This window comes from Pelobates fuscus, chromosome 12 (genome assembly GCF_036172605.1).
Source record: "Pelobates fuscus isolate aPelFus1 chromosome 12, aPelFus1.pri, whole genome shotgun sequence".
In the NCBI taxonomy this organism is placed as follows: Eukaryota; Metazoa; Chordata; class Amphibia; order Anura; family Pelobatidae; genus Pelobates; species Pelobates fuscus.
The window spans coordinates 125999399-126015525 of NC_086328.1; the positions used below are offsets into that span (position 1 = coordinate 125999399).

General features: G+C 41.8%; 1 protein-coding gene across 1 annotated transcript in view; it reads right to left on the reverse strand.

Moving 5' to 3' along the window:
- Positions 1 to 11094: 11094 nt before the first annotated feature.
- MYBPC3 (myosin binding protein C3) overlaps positions 11095 to 16127 on the reverse strand; it is an 87910-nt gene continuing 82877 nt past the window's right edge. The window contains exons 30-34 of the mRNA XM_063438225.1: positions 15922 to 16061; positions 15312 to 15471; positions 13765 to 13901; positions 11669 to 11855; positions 11095 to 11190 (exon numbers count right to left, since the gene is read on the reverse strand). Coding sequence (XP_063294295.1) covers positions 11180 to 11190; positions 11669 to 11855; positions 13765 to 13901; positions 15312 to 15471; positions 15922 to 16061 — 635 coding nt within the window. The 3' untranslated portion in view covers positions 11095 to 11179. The remainder of the gene's footprint in view (positions 11191 to 11668; positions 11856 to 13764; positions 13902 to 15311; positions 15472 to 15921; positions 16062 to 16127) is intronic.

Below are 16127 nucleotides of genomic sequence, written 5' to 3' on the forward strand. Positions count from 1 at the left end.
CATGTTCCTCCACTGGACGATCAAGGTTCCTGTCAGCAGCACCCCAAGGACCACCATGGATTATACCCCACTCCCTGCATAAAGGCAAGCACAGGGGCCTTCATTAATTCTTACACCAGGGCCCTGCAGTTTCTAGTTACACCACTGGCCTTTGGGGCCTCTGAACCACGAGTTCTTTTTAATAAGAGATATTGAATAGTTAGTAGCTCTAGGTACCGTGACTGTGAGACAAATTGTGGGAGAAAGTGTGAAAGGAGTGAACTAAGGTCCATGAAGGCAGCCGCTTACAAGTAAAATGTGCAATGTACCCTCAATATATGATATTTAATATCCCCAATATTTCTGTAACAGGTGATTGAAGAAGGTGCAGAACATATATTTTGTTGTTTGAAAATCTGAAAATGTATGAGTTGTGGTTTTGTAATGATTTCAAATGCTAGCTATAATAATATACTTTATACTTTCCACAGCACAGAAAACCCTTTTTTCCTGCTTATTGCTCAGTAGTGAATGTAAGGCACTCACAATAGCCGTCAGGCCGTGCTAGTAAGGGATGTAGTTATTGCAGCTGTGCCCTGCTCACTCCGTTTCACACGGTAACAACTTGTAATTTATAGATGCAGAATTAGCTCACATGCTGTACTGTGGAAATGTTAACACAAGCATGCCTGATCCAAAGCGTTGTGCTACCAGAGACTTAGAATAGCTTAGCTTAAGAAAACTGCATAACCCTGTGGGTGCGGACTGGCATTAACCGTAAGCTGTAAATGTCAGTCAGTAGCGGAGCTAAACGGAGAGCCCCACACCACCACTTTTTTTTAGAGCCCTTAACCCCTTAAGGACACATGACGTGTGTGACATGTCATGATTCCCTTTTATTCCAGAAGTTTGGTCCTTAAGGGGTTAAAGGGGCATAGTCAGCACCATAACCACTACAGCATACTATGTGTGATTCCAGAAGTCTGCTAGTGCCATCTGATGGTAAATTGCAGAATTATAAACTTCCACTTTCGCATATTAGCTCAGATCAGAAGCAGCTCCGGTCCTGACAGAGGTAAGTGTAAAATTGTTCTTAAATGGTTTAAGTTTACCATTGTATGTGCTAGGGGACTCTTGGCGCTGTAACAACTACAGGGTGTTGCAATGGTTGTGATGCACAGACTCTCTGGTTAACAAGTATCCCCTGCCATTTACATCACCATATTCCATGCCAATTATACCCAACGCTTCACAAGCCAACATTAACCCACCATTAGATCCTCTCCAATTTACATTCTCACAGTCTCTTGAAAAATAACTCCTTTTAAACTTAGTATAGATGTCCATATTTTCCTGCACTTAATCATTTGTTCCCAAACTAGAGCCCTTTACTTACCATCAATTTAACCTAACTCCCCAATCTCTCCTAGCTAGGGATTTCTGATGTCCCCAATAAGTATCAATAGAGACATCGGAGCCTGGAAGTCTTGAATAAAGACTGTCTGCTACTCATAGCTTTGGGAACGGGACAAAGAGCTTAAAGTGACACTATAGGCATCAAACCAACTTTAGCTTAATGAAACAGTTTTGGTGTATAGATTATGTCCCTGCAGTCTCACTGCTTAATTCTCTGCCATTTAGGAGTTAAATCACTTTTGTTTCTATTTATGCAGCCTTAGCCACACCTCCCCGCCTGTAACTGACTTCATTTTCAGACGTTAACTTGCTTTCCTGCTCTGTTATTTGAACTTTAATCACACACACAGGAGGCTCCTGCAGGGTCTAGCAAGCTTTAACAAAACAGGAGATGAGAAATTCTAAATTAAACAGAATGTGCAATAATGGAAGTTTAACCATTAGATGTCTAATGCAGAGACGTGTGACTAAGGCTGTACACATAAAGTTATTTAACTCCTAAATTGAAGAGAACTGAGAAGTGAGACAGCAGTGGCATGATCTATACATCAAAAGGCTTTGTTAAGCTAAAGTTGTTTTGGTGACTATAATGTCCTTTTAAAGGAACACTACAGTGTTACGATGCTGTATTCCTAGCCCTATAGTGTCCCAATGCCCAACATATCCTGTGGTATCTGGCATAAAGACATTACCAGCAGATCCTGCTACCATCTTTTCCCGCAGGTAAACAACGCATACACACCCAACCATCCACATGATCTAAAAGAAAATGTGATTCATCAGACCAGGCAACCTTCGTCCATTGCTCCATTGTCCAGTTCTGAGACTCACATTCCCATTAAAGGCACTTTGGAAGGTGGACAGGGGTTATCATGGGCACTCTGACTGGCACTCTACCCAGTGCAAACTGTGACGCACTGTGTGTTTTGACACCTTTCTATCATGGCCAGCATTAGGTTTTTCAGAAGTTTAAGCTAGAGTAGCTCTTCTGTGTGATTGGAGCAGATTGGTTAGCTTTTACTCCCCAGGCATCAATGAGCTTTGGGCACCTGTGACCCTGACACTGGTTGACCTTCCTCGCACCACTTTTAGTAGGTACTAACCACTGCGTACCAGGAACACCCCACAAGACCCAGTCTAGCCATCACCATTTGGCCCTTGTCATAGTCACTCAGATCTCCTCTCACTTGCCCATTTTTCCTGCCTCCAACACATGAAATTCAATAACGGACTGTTCACTTGCTGCCTAATATATCCCATCGCTCAACAGGTTCCATTGTAACTATATAACCAATGTTATTCATTTCACTTGTTATGTAGTGGCTTATCGGTGTATTTCCAACAGTGTTTTCTCATCTGTTACTTAAAGTTAAATTCTTTATTTTTGGTGTGTGATACAATACAAGCAAGCATCTGTTGCTACCACTGTGGTATCCATAACATATCAGTACATCATAGCATAGAATCAGAGTGGAGTTCTTACGTACTACACATTTTGTTTTTGTTTTTAGTTTATAACATATAACTTGAAACGTAACATGCGCTATTAGTAGGTAACTGAACAATCGTACCCTATTGTGGTGTTTTAAGTATTGATAAAGTGTAATCCTTACTTCATAGCCGTTTAAGTATGTTCATAGAGGCTTATATGGTCTACCCCCCTTCTGGTTGGCTGCTGGTCTCTATCTCCCCATCGGCTACCGCCGAGCTGGGGCAGGTCCTATCTTGTGTATGCTTCCGACGTTTGATGTCGGCCCTGGAGCGTAGCCCTTACCAGAGAGGCAGAAAATAAAGAGTGAGAAAGGAAAGGAAAGAGAGGTTAGAGGTCGAGGAGGGGTGGAGGGGGTCTCCGAGCCGGAGGGCAAGGCCGCCGCTTTACGCAGTGTGTGTGGTCCGTTTGGTGGTTGGACCCTAAGGGGGTCTGTCCCGTGGTGGGGTGGTGGGAGGATAGTCTCACCGCCTCTGTAGAGGGGTTTATTAGGCTAGATCGCTAGATGTCCAGGGTTCCCACTGTTTCTCGAACTTCGCCATGGTTCCCCTTACCCTTGCCGTTAGGTTATCCATAAGGCATACATCTTTAATGTTGGACAATACAGAGCTCACTGGGGGAACTTCTACTTGTAGCCACGTTTGGGCTAACGCTCTTCTAGCGGCTAGTGTCACCTTGTGTACTAGTTTTTGTTCTCTTTTCGTCCAGTTCTCAAGTGGTCGATTGAGTATGTATGTCCATGGACTTAAGTCTGGTGCTCTGTGAAATATGTGTGCTATCAGGTTGGATATTTCCTTCCAAAATTTTTGTACTTTGGGGCATTCCCACCACATGTGGAGGTACGTGCCTTTGAGGCCGCATCCCCTCCAGCAATCATCGGTAGGGGTCTTCCCCATTTGGTGTAGTTTGACTGGTGTGGTGTACCACCTGAATAGCGTCTTGTAAGCCTGTTCCTGAAAAGACACACAAATTGACACTGAGGTGTTTGCCTTCCATATCTCCTGCCATTCTACTCCCTCCAATACCTCTCCCAGTTCCCTTTCCCACGTCTCTGTGTAAGTAAGTGTGCCCCATTAGTTTGTTTCCGAGCTAACGTGCGTGTATAGTAGTGAGATGAGACCTCGTGGCGTATGTTCGGTCAGGCACATGTGTTCGAAAAAGGACATACGCCCTGTTGCTGCCTGTTGTAAGCGTGGGTGTTTCATGTAGTCTTTAAATTTTTCGGGGAGTCCCAGGTGTGACAGTAGTGTGAAGAGGTAAGGCCACTCCACCCTGTCGAACGCCTTCTCAGCGTCGAGGGATACCACTAGGGTGGGTGTTTCGGTTGTTTTTTGTTGCCAGATTATGTCTATATTCAGTCTAGTGTTCTCAAATAATTGACGACCTGGTATAAAGCCCACTTGGTCCGGGTGTATCAATGTTTTCAAGTGGGGGTTGAGCCGTTCTGCTAGGAATTTAGCTAGTATCTTTATATCGTGGTTAATCAGGGAGATCGGCCTGTAATTCGCTGGTAGCATGGGGTCTCCGCCCGGCTTCGGTAGAAGGATTATGTTTGCCAGAGACATTCCTTTGTCGGGATTACCGCCTGCCATAAAGTCGTTGAATAGCGTCATTAGCTTGGGGGAGAGTTCCTCCCGGAACGTCTTATAGTACCCTCCGTCAAAGCCGTCGGGGCCAGGTGCCTTGTGGCTTTTCAATTGCGATATGGCCCGGTCAATTTCCAAGCTGGTTATGTCTTCCGCTAAGAGTCGTGTCGCTTCGCCCGTTAGTTTCAGTAAGTTCAGGTCCTGTAGGAATGTGTGCATGGCGCCTTCTGCTGTTTGGCGTTGGTCATCAGTTTTGGGCGTATGGTTATATAGTTTTCTATAGTACTCTGTGAATATTTGAGCAACGTCCGCTGGGATGTTTTTTACAGTTCCATCTGCGTGTTTCATCGCACCGATGTGTGGTCTTCTTTGTCGTGGCCGTAAGGTTCTAGCTAGGAGGGTGTCTAATTTGTTCGCTTTTTCATAATAGGTTCTTCGGGACCACGTGAGATCTCTGGCTGCGTCGTCTAATAGTAGTTCTGTAAGTGTTCTCCTTGTATTTCGGAGTGTCTCCGCAAGATTGGGGGTAGGTGACATCTTGTGTTTCGTCTCTACGTTACGTAATTCATCCAGGAGTTGCTTTAATCGCTCCGTTTTTTTGCTTTTTATTTCTGGTGGCTAGCTTTATGCATGTTCCTCTGATTACGGCTTTATGTGCCGCCCAGATGGTTCCCGGTGATAGATCTTCTGTCGTGTTGTCTAGGAAGTAGTCCTTGCTCCCCTGTTTAATCTCTTCCTGAGTCTGTTGATCTCTGAGCAAGTTGGGGCTCAGTCTCCAGTTCCACGGGGGTGCGGTGCTTAGGTGCCCTAGGGTCAGTGAGATGACCGCGTGGTCCGACCAAGCGATGGACCCTATCGTTGTATCTGTTACTCTGGCTGCACCAGCGTCGTTGACTAAAAAGTAATCAATCCTCGAATATGTGCCGTGAGGGGCTGAGTAGAACGTATAGTCGACGGTGCTGGGATTCTGCGCCCTCCAAATGTCTATTAGGCCGGTTGCTTGGAGAAAGTCGTGCAGTGCCCTATCTTGTTGACCTCGTCCCTGAGATCTCAACTGTCCCGGTTTGGAGCTCCTGTCTGCGGCCGGACACGGCACGGCGTTGAAGTCGCCTCCCACCAGCAACATACCATGTGGCAGGGCCTTAACCTTGTCTGTTAGCGTCTCCCAGAAGTTCCTGTCAGGGGCGTTAGGGGCGTATAGGTTAAGCATATGGATGGTGTGTGAGTGCAGCGTCCCCGATAGGATCATATATCGCCCCCCTATATCGGCTTCTACTGTGGTTATGGCAACTGGGGTCGTATTACGTATGAGTACGGCTACCCCATTCTTTTTCTGGTGTGATCTGGCCTCGTAGGATGTGGAGTATGTGTGGTTACGTACTGTGAGTGTAGTGTTTTTCATCACGTGTGTCTCCTGAAGAAAGGCGACATCTGCCCCCATCCGTTTCACCTATTTAAACATTAAACGCCTCTTTCTAGGAGCGTTCAGGCCCTTGACGTTGATGGACACTACCTTCAGAGCCATGACTTAGGTTGGAACTTGTGCGTTTTTGGTCCTGCCCTGTGCCCCCACGGTTCGGCCAGCTTTGGTGCACGCGGCCTTTGGCGAGCCCCGTCCTCCAAGCCCGGTGGATATAGGTAGGGGAGGTTAAAGAGAGGGGAAAAGAAAGTAAGGGAAATAAAAGTGGATTCTGGTCTTACTAGTTGCCAGAATTAAATAGGGTGTAGCACCCGGTCTCGTCCCCTCTAACCTCGGGGTGACGATATGTAAATGCATAAAGCCGGGTGTGACTCCACCGTGTGGAGTGTGCTGTAAACGGTGAGGCCGGAGCGGAGCTCTACTCAGATGCATCCAGCTCGCTCCGTGTCCTGGCCACGCCCCTCTTTTTTTTTTTTAAGATTTTCTGTTCAACCAAAATTTTTGTTTCTTTCCATGAAATATCTATGCATATTGAACACAAAAATACATTTACAAACATTACTTCACAGGACACCCAAAATGCTGTTTTGTTTTTTCCATATCTCCAAATCACTGGGTAGTAAAAGTGTTTAATTGTTACTTTACCAGACCACGTCTCTGTGTATTATATAAAAGCGACAAATTGGAGATTTTAAATTACTCTAGGCTCTCCGTGGATTATTTATAGGACACAACCCCCATGCAAATATCTTACAGGAGAGGACTCGAGGGTCTTTATATACACGGCAGGAAGTCCGACATGTGGAACCTTCTTCCAGAATCTCCTTTATATCCACAGGTGATAATTCAGGGATATATTTTGAAAAATAAGCCTGTGTTCCTTTATCGTATGAGTCGGTTCTTGATAAATTCACTTTCTGTGGTGCCAATAGTACACACATCCTGGGGAGCATCACATACCAAGAATGCGTTCACATCATTTCTTACTTATCAGTTAAAGGAAATCACAAAATATGTCAAATGCGTCCTTCACCTTCATTGGAAGTGGCAACACTTCCAGTATTCCTGGGCTGCAGTCGTTCCTATAACCACAGCAAGACGCAGTCTGGGGTTTAAAGTGTAGTGAGATGATCTAGCTAATTGCAAGCCTTTATTATTGAGAATAAATATTCGGTAATAAAACTGAACCACAGCCAATTAAAAAGTGTTCCTTTAAGTAATTCCAGGTTTTTATTTCTTTGTAAAAAAAAAGTTTAATTTTTTCTCTCCTGTATCATATTTTTAGTACAGCCTGGAAAAGATCCTGCAAGTCCCATAATATGTATGTAAGTAATTGCAATTATTACAGTAATTTACACAGAAGCAATATCCTTCATGTAACTAAATGGGGCATTAAAGGAACAGTTACTTAAATAATGGTGTTTATTCTACTTTTTAAACAGATGGCACTGGATTTTATTTAGTCTTGTGTATAATATCAGTTCAGGACTGACGTGATGTGTAAAAGTTGACGTGTTGTGTCAGGCTCGTCCTACCCCGTGACTCCCTTTCCGCCTTCACTTCGTCTCTGGGCACCCGAGGGATTCTGCCTGGCTGCTCCCTGTCCTCCTACCTTGCTAGCCTACCCGGTGCCTCTGCTGATCACGACATGGAACTCTCCTCATCTTGTAACCATCTCCGACTCTAATCTGTCTTACATCACACTATTCTTCTATTACCTCTCTATACTTCTCCTCCCATTCACAATGGGACTCGTAATACACACCGTCTACTTAATTAATATTTCACACTGAAACCCGTAGACCAGAAAGAAAAATTAAACAGAAAAACCCTAATAAGGCGGGTCCAAAATAACAAACGCAGAGACATACGTATTCATTGCACTAATGTCAATATGTATTGCCGGTAAAATAATGCATCTTCCTACTTGGCCTACTGCCACTTGCAACACCGCTGGGCTTGTCCATCAGCAAATAGACATGTACGATTGTACGTACCTGAAGAATAGACCCAACCTCAATAACCGCTGCCAAACATCTCAACTACTAAAGTTACAGGTATTCATATAACGATTAAGTTGCATTAACTGTGCAATCAAAGTATTGTCAAAATGTATTATACTTATGTTACTGAAGACTTGATTGTTCTAGTCGATGACCTTGCCAAGATCGGCAAAAAATAAAGAATTAAAAAAAAAAAAAAACGGTTGACGTGTTGTAGATTTACCCCAAATTCTCACATTATGTTGACCTTTGTCACAGTCATACTGAATGAGTAGGTGAAAGTGCAGGTTTTCCATAGTCACACAGAATATATTGAGACCTGGGATTCTGTGGAACTCTGTGTTATCTTGGCTTGGGTAACAGTAAAGAGGCCATCAGATTCAGGGGCGAAAGATGAATGGCAAGGTACAATTAAGTGCCAAGTGTAAGTGTGATTAACTGAAAGATGACCCTGTGTTCTTGTGTGTCCAACTTGTCTTTTTGCAAATGCTTACTTGTCTTTTAGATAAAACAAAAAAATAGATTAGTCGGCTATCTGCAAAAACAAGGAACTTGAAGTAAAAATATATATTTTTTGTACAGTTTTTAAGGAATAATATGTACATTGCAGTGGAGAAGTGGCCCCAAAAGAGAACCATGTATTGTAACTAGTGAGGTCATCAGGAAATAACAGAATACAATTTTATACAATGTATAGACACAGCAAAATGGGGAAAGCTATAAAAGGCGATGAAAAAAATGACAAAATTATACTATACAAAGCCTTCTAATATGGTTGACCAGAATGGGGACTTTCAAAAGGTCCATTTAAAACCGGGAAGAAATTGGCTGCAAAGGGTTGATGCAGTCCTAAAAGGGATAGTAATATAGTTTGAAATATATGTATTGAAGTCCATCAACACTGACTGGTGGATGGAAGAAGAGAAAATCGGAGAGGTGAGACTTAAAGCAAGTCAGCTTTATGTAGTTGTTCTGGCGAGTATAGTCAGTTCCTGCAGGCATTTTTATGTAAGCTTAGTATTTTCAGAGAAAAGGCAGTGTTTACATTGCTCCCTAGGGTCACCTCAAGTGACATTCACTCAGACGGCCACTAGAGGTGCTTCCTAGGTCAGTGCTGCACATTGTGCATTCTGTAAATTAAAGGGACATGCATCACTTGACAATTGTTTTAAACCAGCAAGCAAATAAACCAAAATAAAGAAAAACCTTGAAAAGTATGTAATAACATGTATACAGTTACTATAAACTTGGTCAGATTGCACATCATTGTGTGCAGCAGCAAGCGTCTCAGTCTCCCTGCACTGTGGAGAGAGAAACCAGACACTGGAGACTGTTCTGCATGAATCACATTGATCAGACTCCCTTTCTTTTCTCTCTGTCAGAATGTTGCAAGGTGAAGAGATCTTCCCGCTGCACATGTGTGAATCTGTCAGGCATGCCCAAATGCACTCTTCCAGCATTCCTGGGGATGGGAAACTGATTGGTTAGATCAGAGTCCTCCCCACAGGGGGCGTGGAAAGCAAAAGAAAGAAGAATCAGGTGATTATTGCATTCTTTTTTCAGCCTGCAGAGTGAGAGAAATGCCTCATTCAGAGCTATAGCTTTTGAATGAGACAAATGTCAAAAAGTGATGTATGTCCATTTAATAGTCATTGATGCAAAACTGGGTCCATTTGTGGTTAGTTTTTCCCAATTTGGAGGTCCAAGCAATCTCGTTATGGAGTCTGCACCCAGGTGTGTACATGCTACACCAAGTGTAGTCCTTAGGAGGACAACCAGAGCCAGCCTGATTCACTATCTGAGGTCCATTTGCCAGCTGAACCCCTGCTGAATAGAGATGGCCAAATGTAATACTGTATAAAGCCAATAGCAGAGTGGAATGTAAGCCCCAAAAGTGGACAAAGTCAAAAGACGCATTCCAGCAGCGCAGGTATGAGTGTGAATGGAACTTGGCAGAAGAGCTTACATATGGCAGAAAATGTGTAAAAGGGAAACACAAATCCAATTTCTTTAAACCACTATGTAGAGGAAAGACAGGAAATAAAACCACTGTCTAAATATATTGCTTTATTTCACCTTCCAAATCATCCAAACATATATTTTGCCAATAGATCACTATGCTCCTCTGTGCACGGACAGAGCTATACATTTTCCATAACTGCCGCCCATCGCACAAGATGAAGCCCAGAATCACAGTGACACAACAATAAAAATTACAATTTTAAATCAAAAATGTTCTATGTGGTGTGGTTTTCTTTTTTATAGCGTCCTTGAGTACTACAGAACACAACATGTTTGTAGATTCCAATCTCTGGCTTAAATCCAATTCCAAAGTCACCTGTTAAAAAAATAAAATAAAAAAAAAAGAATAAATGAAACCAGTTAGACATGGCAGAGGTATCCCTGTGTTAAATCAAATTCACACCCACAACACCTGAAAGGTTTCAAGTCACAGGTTAGGAACCAAAGGTTGTCAATGCTAGCCATAGACAAAATAGTATTCTCAGCTCCCATGATGCATTGTCAATTTGGGCAGCTGGCAAAGCATCAAGGGGATGTAGTGTTTAGCCATCACGATACTTTGGGCATATACAAAGGTAAGATAGTAAAGCCAATATTTATCATTTTTTTAATAAGCCAAGACCCAGTTGCCAATGATTGTAGAACTACAACTCCCACGATGCTTTGCATGCCTTTAGAACGCTTTTAGCATGACAAAGTATCATCAAAGTTGTAGTTTTAAAACATCTAGGGATCCACCTTTTGGGCACCCCTGCTGTAAGCCGTAAGTCTGGTCATCTATTTCGGGACACTAAGCTGAGTATAAAAGGGAAATTGAGGGCACACTCAGAGAATTTCTCAGAATTGGTCCTCTGGTAAAGATCAAAATACAAAAAATAAATATGAAAAATACAGTTTTAAGCTGAGTGGAGGATAGGTCTACATAGAGTCTGGGGGTATAAGTAGGCATTAATACATAGCCCACATGACTCAGACGGCCTCCGTGCCCAGCTTCTATCCCACCTATAACTGGAGCACGAGACCTAAGGTGCCAGGGGTGTAGAGCTCATTTTAATACCTGTCTTTGGCATATTCTACAAGACAGACCATAAAAGAAAGAGCTGTACTCCCAGGGCATAGATCCCTTGCCCCTCTTTAACAGGCAATCAGAGGAGCAGGTAAGTGGCCCTCACAATTACTCACTCATATCACCCCCCTCCACATATCACTGGCTGGGTGTTGTCACATCAAGTACAAACTTACCTGCCATCAACCAACAGAATCCTTACTGAGGCACTAGCAGAACAAAGAGAAAAAACAACATATTACAAAAAACACAATATTCAGACACACTTTAGTTTCACAGTTTGCTGTAGGTTCAGATAAACAGGGCTGGCAGCCTGAAAGAACAAGCCAATTGAACTATATCTGCATCGCATTTACATAAAATGATGGCAAAGTCCTCCACAGCTAATCCCGAAATGTCTATTTGGAATATTTGACATATGTCTGTGACCTGAGAAAATGATGGACACTTATCAATGAGACTAAGTACTTTAACAAGAAGCAAATAGCGGTAAAACCTTAAAGGATCATAAAGGGTTTTAATTACCAGGCATTTGTTTGGAGTGAGTTAATAATGGGGGGAAAAATAAGGCCTTAAATAACGCAACTCACAGATTAGTGAGTAAGCCCCAATATCATATAGATTTGTTTTAAGTGACGATTGGGAATAAATTTGGCAAATTACAGGTCACTGCATTTGCTCACTCACCTCGGACCTCCAACCGGCACTCTGTCTCGGCTTCTCCATGCTCATTCACTGCTTTACATGTGTAGACTCCACCATCAAATGGGCTAGGCTTCCTCAACTCCAATGTAAGTACTCCCTGCTTACTGAATGAGCGGTAACGAGGTTCTTCCGAGAGGAGCATCTTGTTTTTGTACCAGAAAACCTTAGGCTGTGAAAGGGAGAAACAAGACATGATCAAGGTTAACGTGACTGGTTTACAAACAGTGTCTATATACAGATACAAGCACCTTTATGGTAAAACATCATAAAAGGCCATTTCTTGAACTATTATCCACAGCTTTGTAGACAATGGGGTTATAGAGAGATCCAGATCCCCTAGCGACATGGGGCTCATTTCACAATGGGATGTGTAGGGAGAGCAAAACTCACCAGCCACACGTTCTGCTACCCTAACCATACCTTGACAGACTCCATGAAAGTAATCCTATCAATACAGTCTGCGTTACCCAACCAAAACTGGATGAATTATCCTAACTCCATCAAGACTGGCTCTGTTACCCAACCAAAACTGGATGTATTACCCTAACTCCATCAAGACAGGCTCTGTTACCCAACCAAAACTGGATGTATTACTCTAACTCCGTCAAGACTGGCTCAGTTACCTTACTCCACCAAGACTGACGGTGTTAAACTAACTCCTCCAAGATTGACTCCATTGTCCTAACTTCTAACTCAACATCAAGTTACCCTAACTCCACTTAGACATGCTCCACAACACTTACCCCACCAAGACTGACTCCGTTTACCCTTACCTGACAAAGACTGATTCAATTTACCAATACGTCACTAAGACTAACTCAATTTATTGTAGCTAAAACAAGACTGAATGTAATACCCTAAGCCCACCAAGCCAAAATATATTACCCTAATTCCTTCAAATTTAGCTCCAAAACCTAGCTCCACTACATCTGACTCCATTATCATAACTCCACCAAGACAAGCTCCATTATCACCAAGATGTTTCCAAACTCCGACATGACTAGATTCCCCTTAAGGACACATGACATGTGTGACATGTCATGATTCCCTTTTATTCCAGAAGTTTGGTCCTTAAGGGGTTAAAGACTATACCACCCTAACACAATTGAGTTTAGCTCGAGTCTGGCTCCATGACCCTAAGTCCTAACCCCACACTTTATGTCTCGTTATTTTCATATTTTTATTACTACATAGAAGGACACAATGGGATACATCAGCATTTCACTTGCTTAGCTGTGAAGTTTACATTGAGCTACTCTTGCTCTTTGTGTCCTGTTGCAGTGTGATAGGACCATGTGTGCGGGTGAATATCACACATTGCAATGTAATGAGTAATCTCAGTTCAAAACTTTCCAGAAACAAAATCAGTGTTCTGCTACAGAACCTAGCTAAAATATTGTGTCTGCAGTTTCTCTGGTGAATAAAAGAACATACAATTATAAAATTAAAATAATTAATTACAATATCATAATTTATAATGTATCTTAGCAAAGTACAAAGACAGGGCTATTTACTAAAGTGTATATTGCTGGGAATTCAAATTTAAATTTAAGGCCACAGTAGCCTAACTGGAAGCATATTTGACTTTGGCTAGTTTGGCTGTTTTGACCTTAAAATGATTTATTTACCAAAGTGAAAATTCTAAGTGAATTTCAAATTTAAGTGCTAAAATGTAAAACACTTGGGGGCAGTGCTGACTTATTCTGAATGAGTCTTTTTTCAGTGGGTACAGGAGGTACGGTGAATGGATTTGAAATGATCTGTAAACAGTACGTCACAGGGCCTATGGTTGGCTTGGTCTGAGCAGGTCAAAAACATCTCAACTCCTTTGTGAAAAAGGAGATAGGCAAGTTCCATGATACCATGACAGTCCTGGCTAGTCTTGCTCTTGTAAATTATGTAAAAATCATATGTAAGCATTTTAACAGACACCGGATTTCAAGTTCCCAGCCTTGTACAATAAAGATTTGAAATATAATTTTAGAATTTGCCATCCTATGCGGATATATCCAGTATAAGCACACAGACAATGTGGGTACACACATTTACACACACAACAAACACATTGTAGCAAATACCTTAGGTGACCCTCGCAGTGCGCAGCTGAGGGTTGCATTGTACCCGGCCACCACAGAACGATTCACAAGAGGGTGGGTGAACTTAGGAGCCTCAGCAAACTCGTGATCTTTATAACTGGGGGGTTTGTAGGAGGTTCCTGGGAAAGAAAGAAAAAAGGAATTGGCAAAGGACCAATCACGAAATGAATTTCACTTAAATATATGATGTAAAACACGTTCACATCCCAGAAACATTCTCTGTCAGACTCTAATATTTGCCAGAGTAACTAGCGGTTACAATCCCACACTCACAGTGTGATCTATAGTATCACACCTTCATACAGACAGTGCACACAATGTATGTAACAACTAAAAAAAAGTAAAAGCAAAATGGACTTCTAGTGTAGTAAATTAAAAACTTCTTGATAAGGTAAGGTTAATTAAAAAGTATTCACTCACACTTTCAGGGAGCTTAAATACAGCTCCGACTCGCACGCCTGGGAGGAATAATCCCGCCTATGGATATATTGTGGTACAGATTCAAGTTGTTTTCATAGCGATGTGTATCCTCATAGAAAAATATAAAAGACAAAATCAAAGTATATAGTGTAGTATGTTGAGCTAATAAGCAGGGGTAGGTCATAGATAGGTGTACACTCACATATTATGGAGCCCAAGTATTGGCTCCAGATGTAATGCGTGAAGTGGTATAGGATATAGTTGATGTGGATTTTCCTCCGTGAATATATAAAAGAGAAATTTAAAAAACCCACAATAGTGCGTACCATAAAATAAGAGTGTAAAGCACAGTAGAACACTGTGTTTTTATTACTGTGCTTTACACTGTAATTTTATGGAACACATTTGTGTTTTTTTATTTCTCTTTTATATATTCATGGAGGAAAATCCACATCACCTATATCCTAGAGTGGGGATCATACCACTTCACGCATTACTTCTGGAGCCAATACTTGGGCTCCATAATATGTGAGTGTACACCTATCTACATACCTACCCGTGCTTATTAGCTCAACATACTACACTATATACTTTTATTTTGTCTTTCAGATTTTTCTATGAGGATACCGATAGCTATAAGAACAACTTGAAGAATCTGTACCAAAATATATCCATAGGCAGGGATCATCCCACCCAGGCATGCAATACAGAGCTGTATTTAAGCTCCCTGAAAGTGTGAGTGAACAATTACAAATTTTCCTTCCTCTATCAAGAAGTTTTTAACTTATTACTCTATCAGTCCTTTTTATTTTTCCTTTTTTTGTCATTACATACATTCCCTAAAGGACACTTAAGGCGCTACTCCTTCCTTTCCTGTTTTATCCAACCCCCTATCGGACAAGAGACTCCGGTTTTAGTAATTAAGCTGCCTTTGGACTATTTCAGTAGTAGTACAAGTGCTGAATTTTTCTGTTTTTATATATTCACAACTTTGCTGCTTTGTGCTAGATTTTGCAGTTAATTTATCGATGTATCACACTTCCCTGTTTAAGGAATACACTTTTTACTGCAGTATTACTAGTTCTTCACACGAACAAACATCAGATTACCAGATTTCTGGATGTATGCGCTGTTCTTTGATGTTATAGGTTTTTCGCTAAGTCCACACATGTTTTCACTGAATGCTCGGAAGTAGTACTCGTTACCCATAACCAGATCTGACACCACACAATGTAGACGTCGGTAATGTTCAAAGACTGTGAACCATTCCTAATATAGATAAAAACAAAAACAGACAAATGTTTCTAAGTCACATTTCTCACACTCCGAGTGCCTTATCGACACAGGCACCTTGCATAAGTTACATAGGAAGAAGCTCCCTGTCCCTTCAACTAATTCATTACCGTAAGCTATTCGCTTACTGAGTAGTTTCATTCATGTGTTCTAGTGAATAAAGCTACTTGTGACTGCCGCATTACATATCCCATAATCTCAGGCTTTCAATGGAATGGCCCTGATTGGCTGAGAAACCTCAGGCACCTCTTGGGCCTTGTAGAATCTTGAGATTGTAGTAAAAAAAAGGGAATTGGGAGATATTTTCATTTTATTTTATGTTAAGTTTATTTATTTATTTAGTTTTAAAGGAAATGAGAGACAACCATCTTTTTACCAGAATATATTAATATAACGTAGCTTATATTCTTAGTCTTATCAACTTACCATAGTCTTTTTGTCTGCTTTCTGGATGGTGTACCCTGTAATCTCAGCATTTCCATCATCTTGTGGTGGAGACCATTCCAGGGCAACATTGAATCCCCAAATTTCGACAATCTTCAAGTTCTGTGGTGCAGTGGGTTTATCTGAAATTATGAGCACAATGGTTAGTGAATCTGTCTGTCTGATAAGCCACATTTATTCCAGGTGAC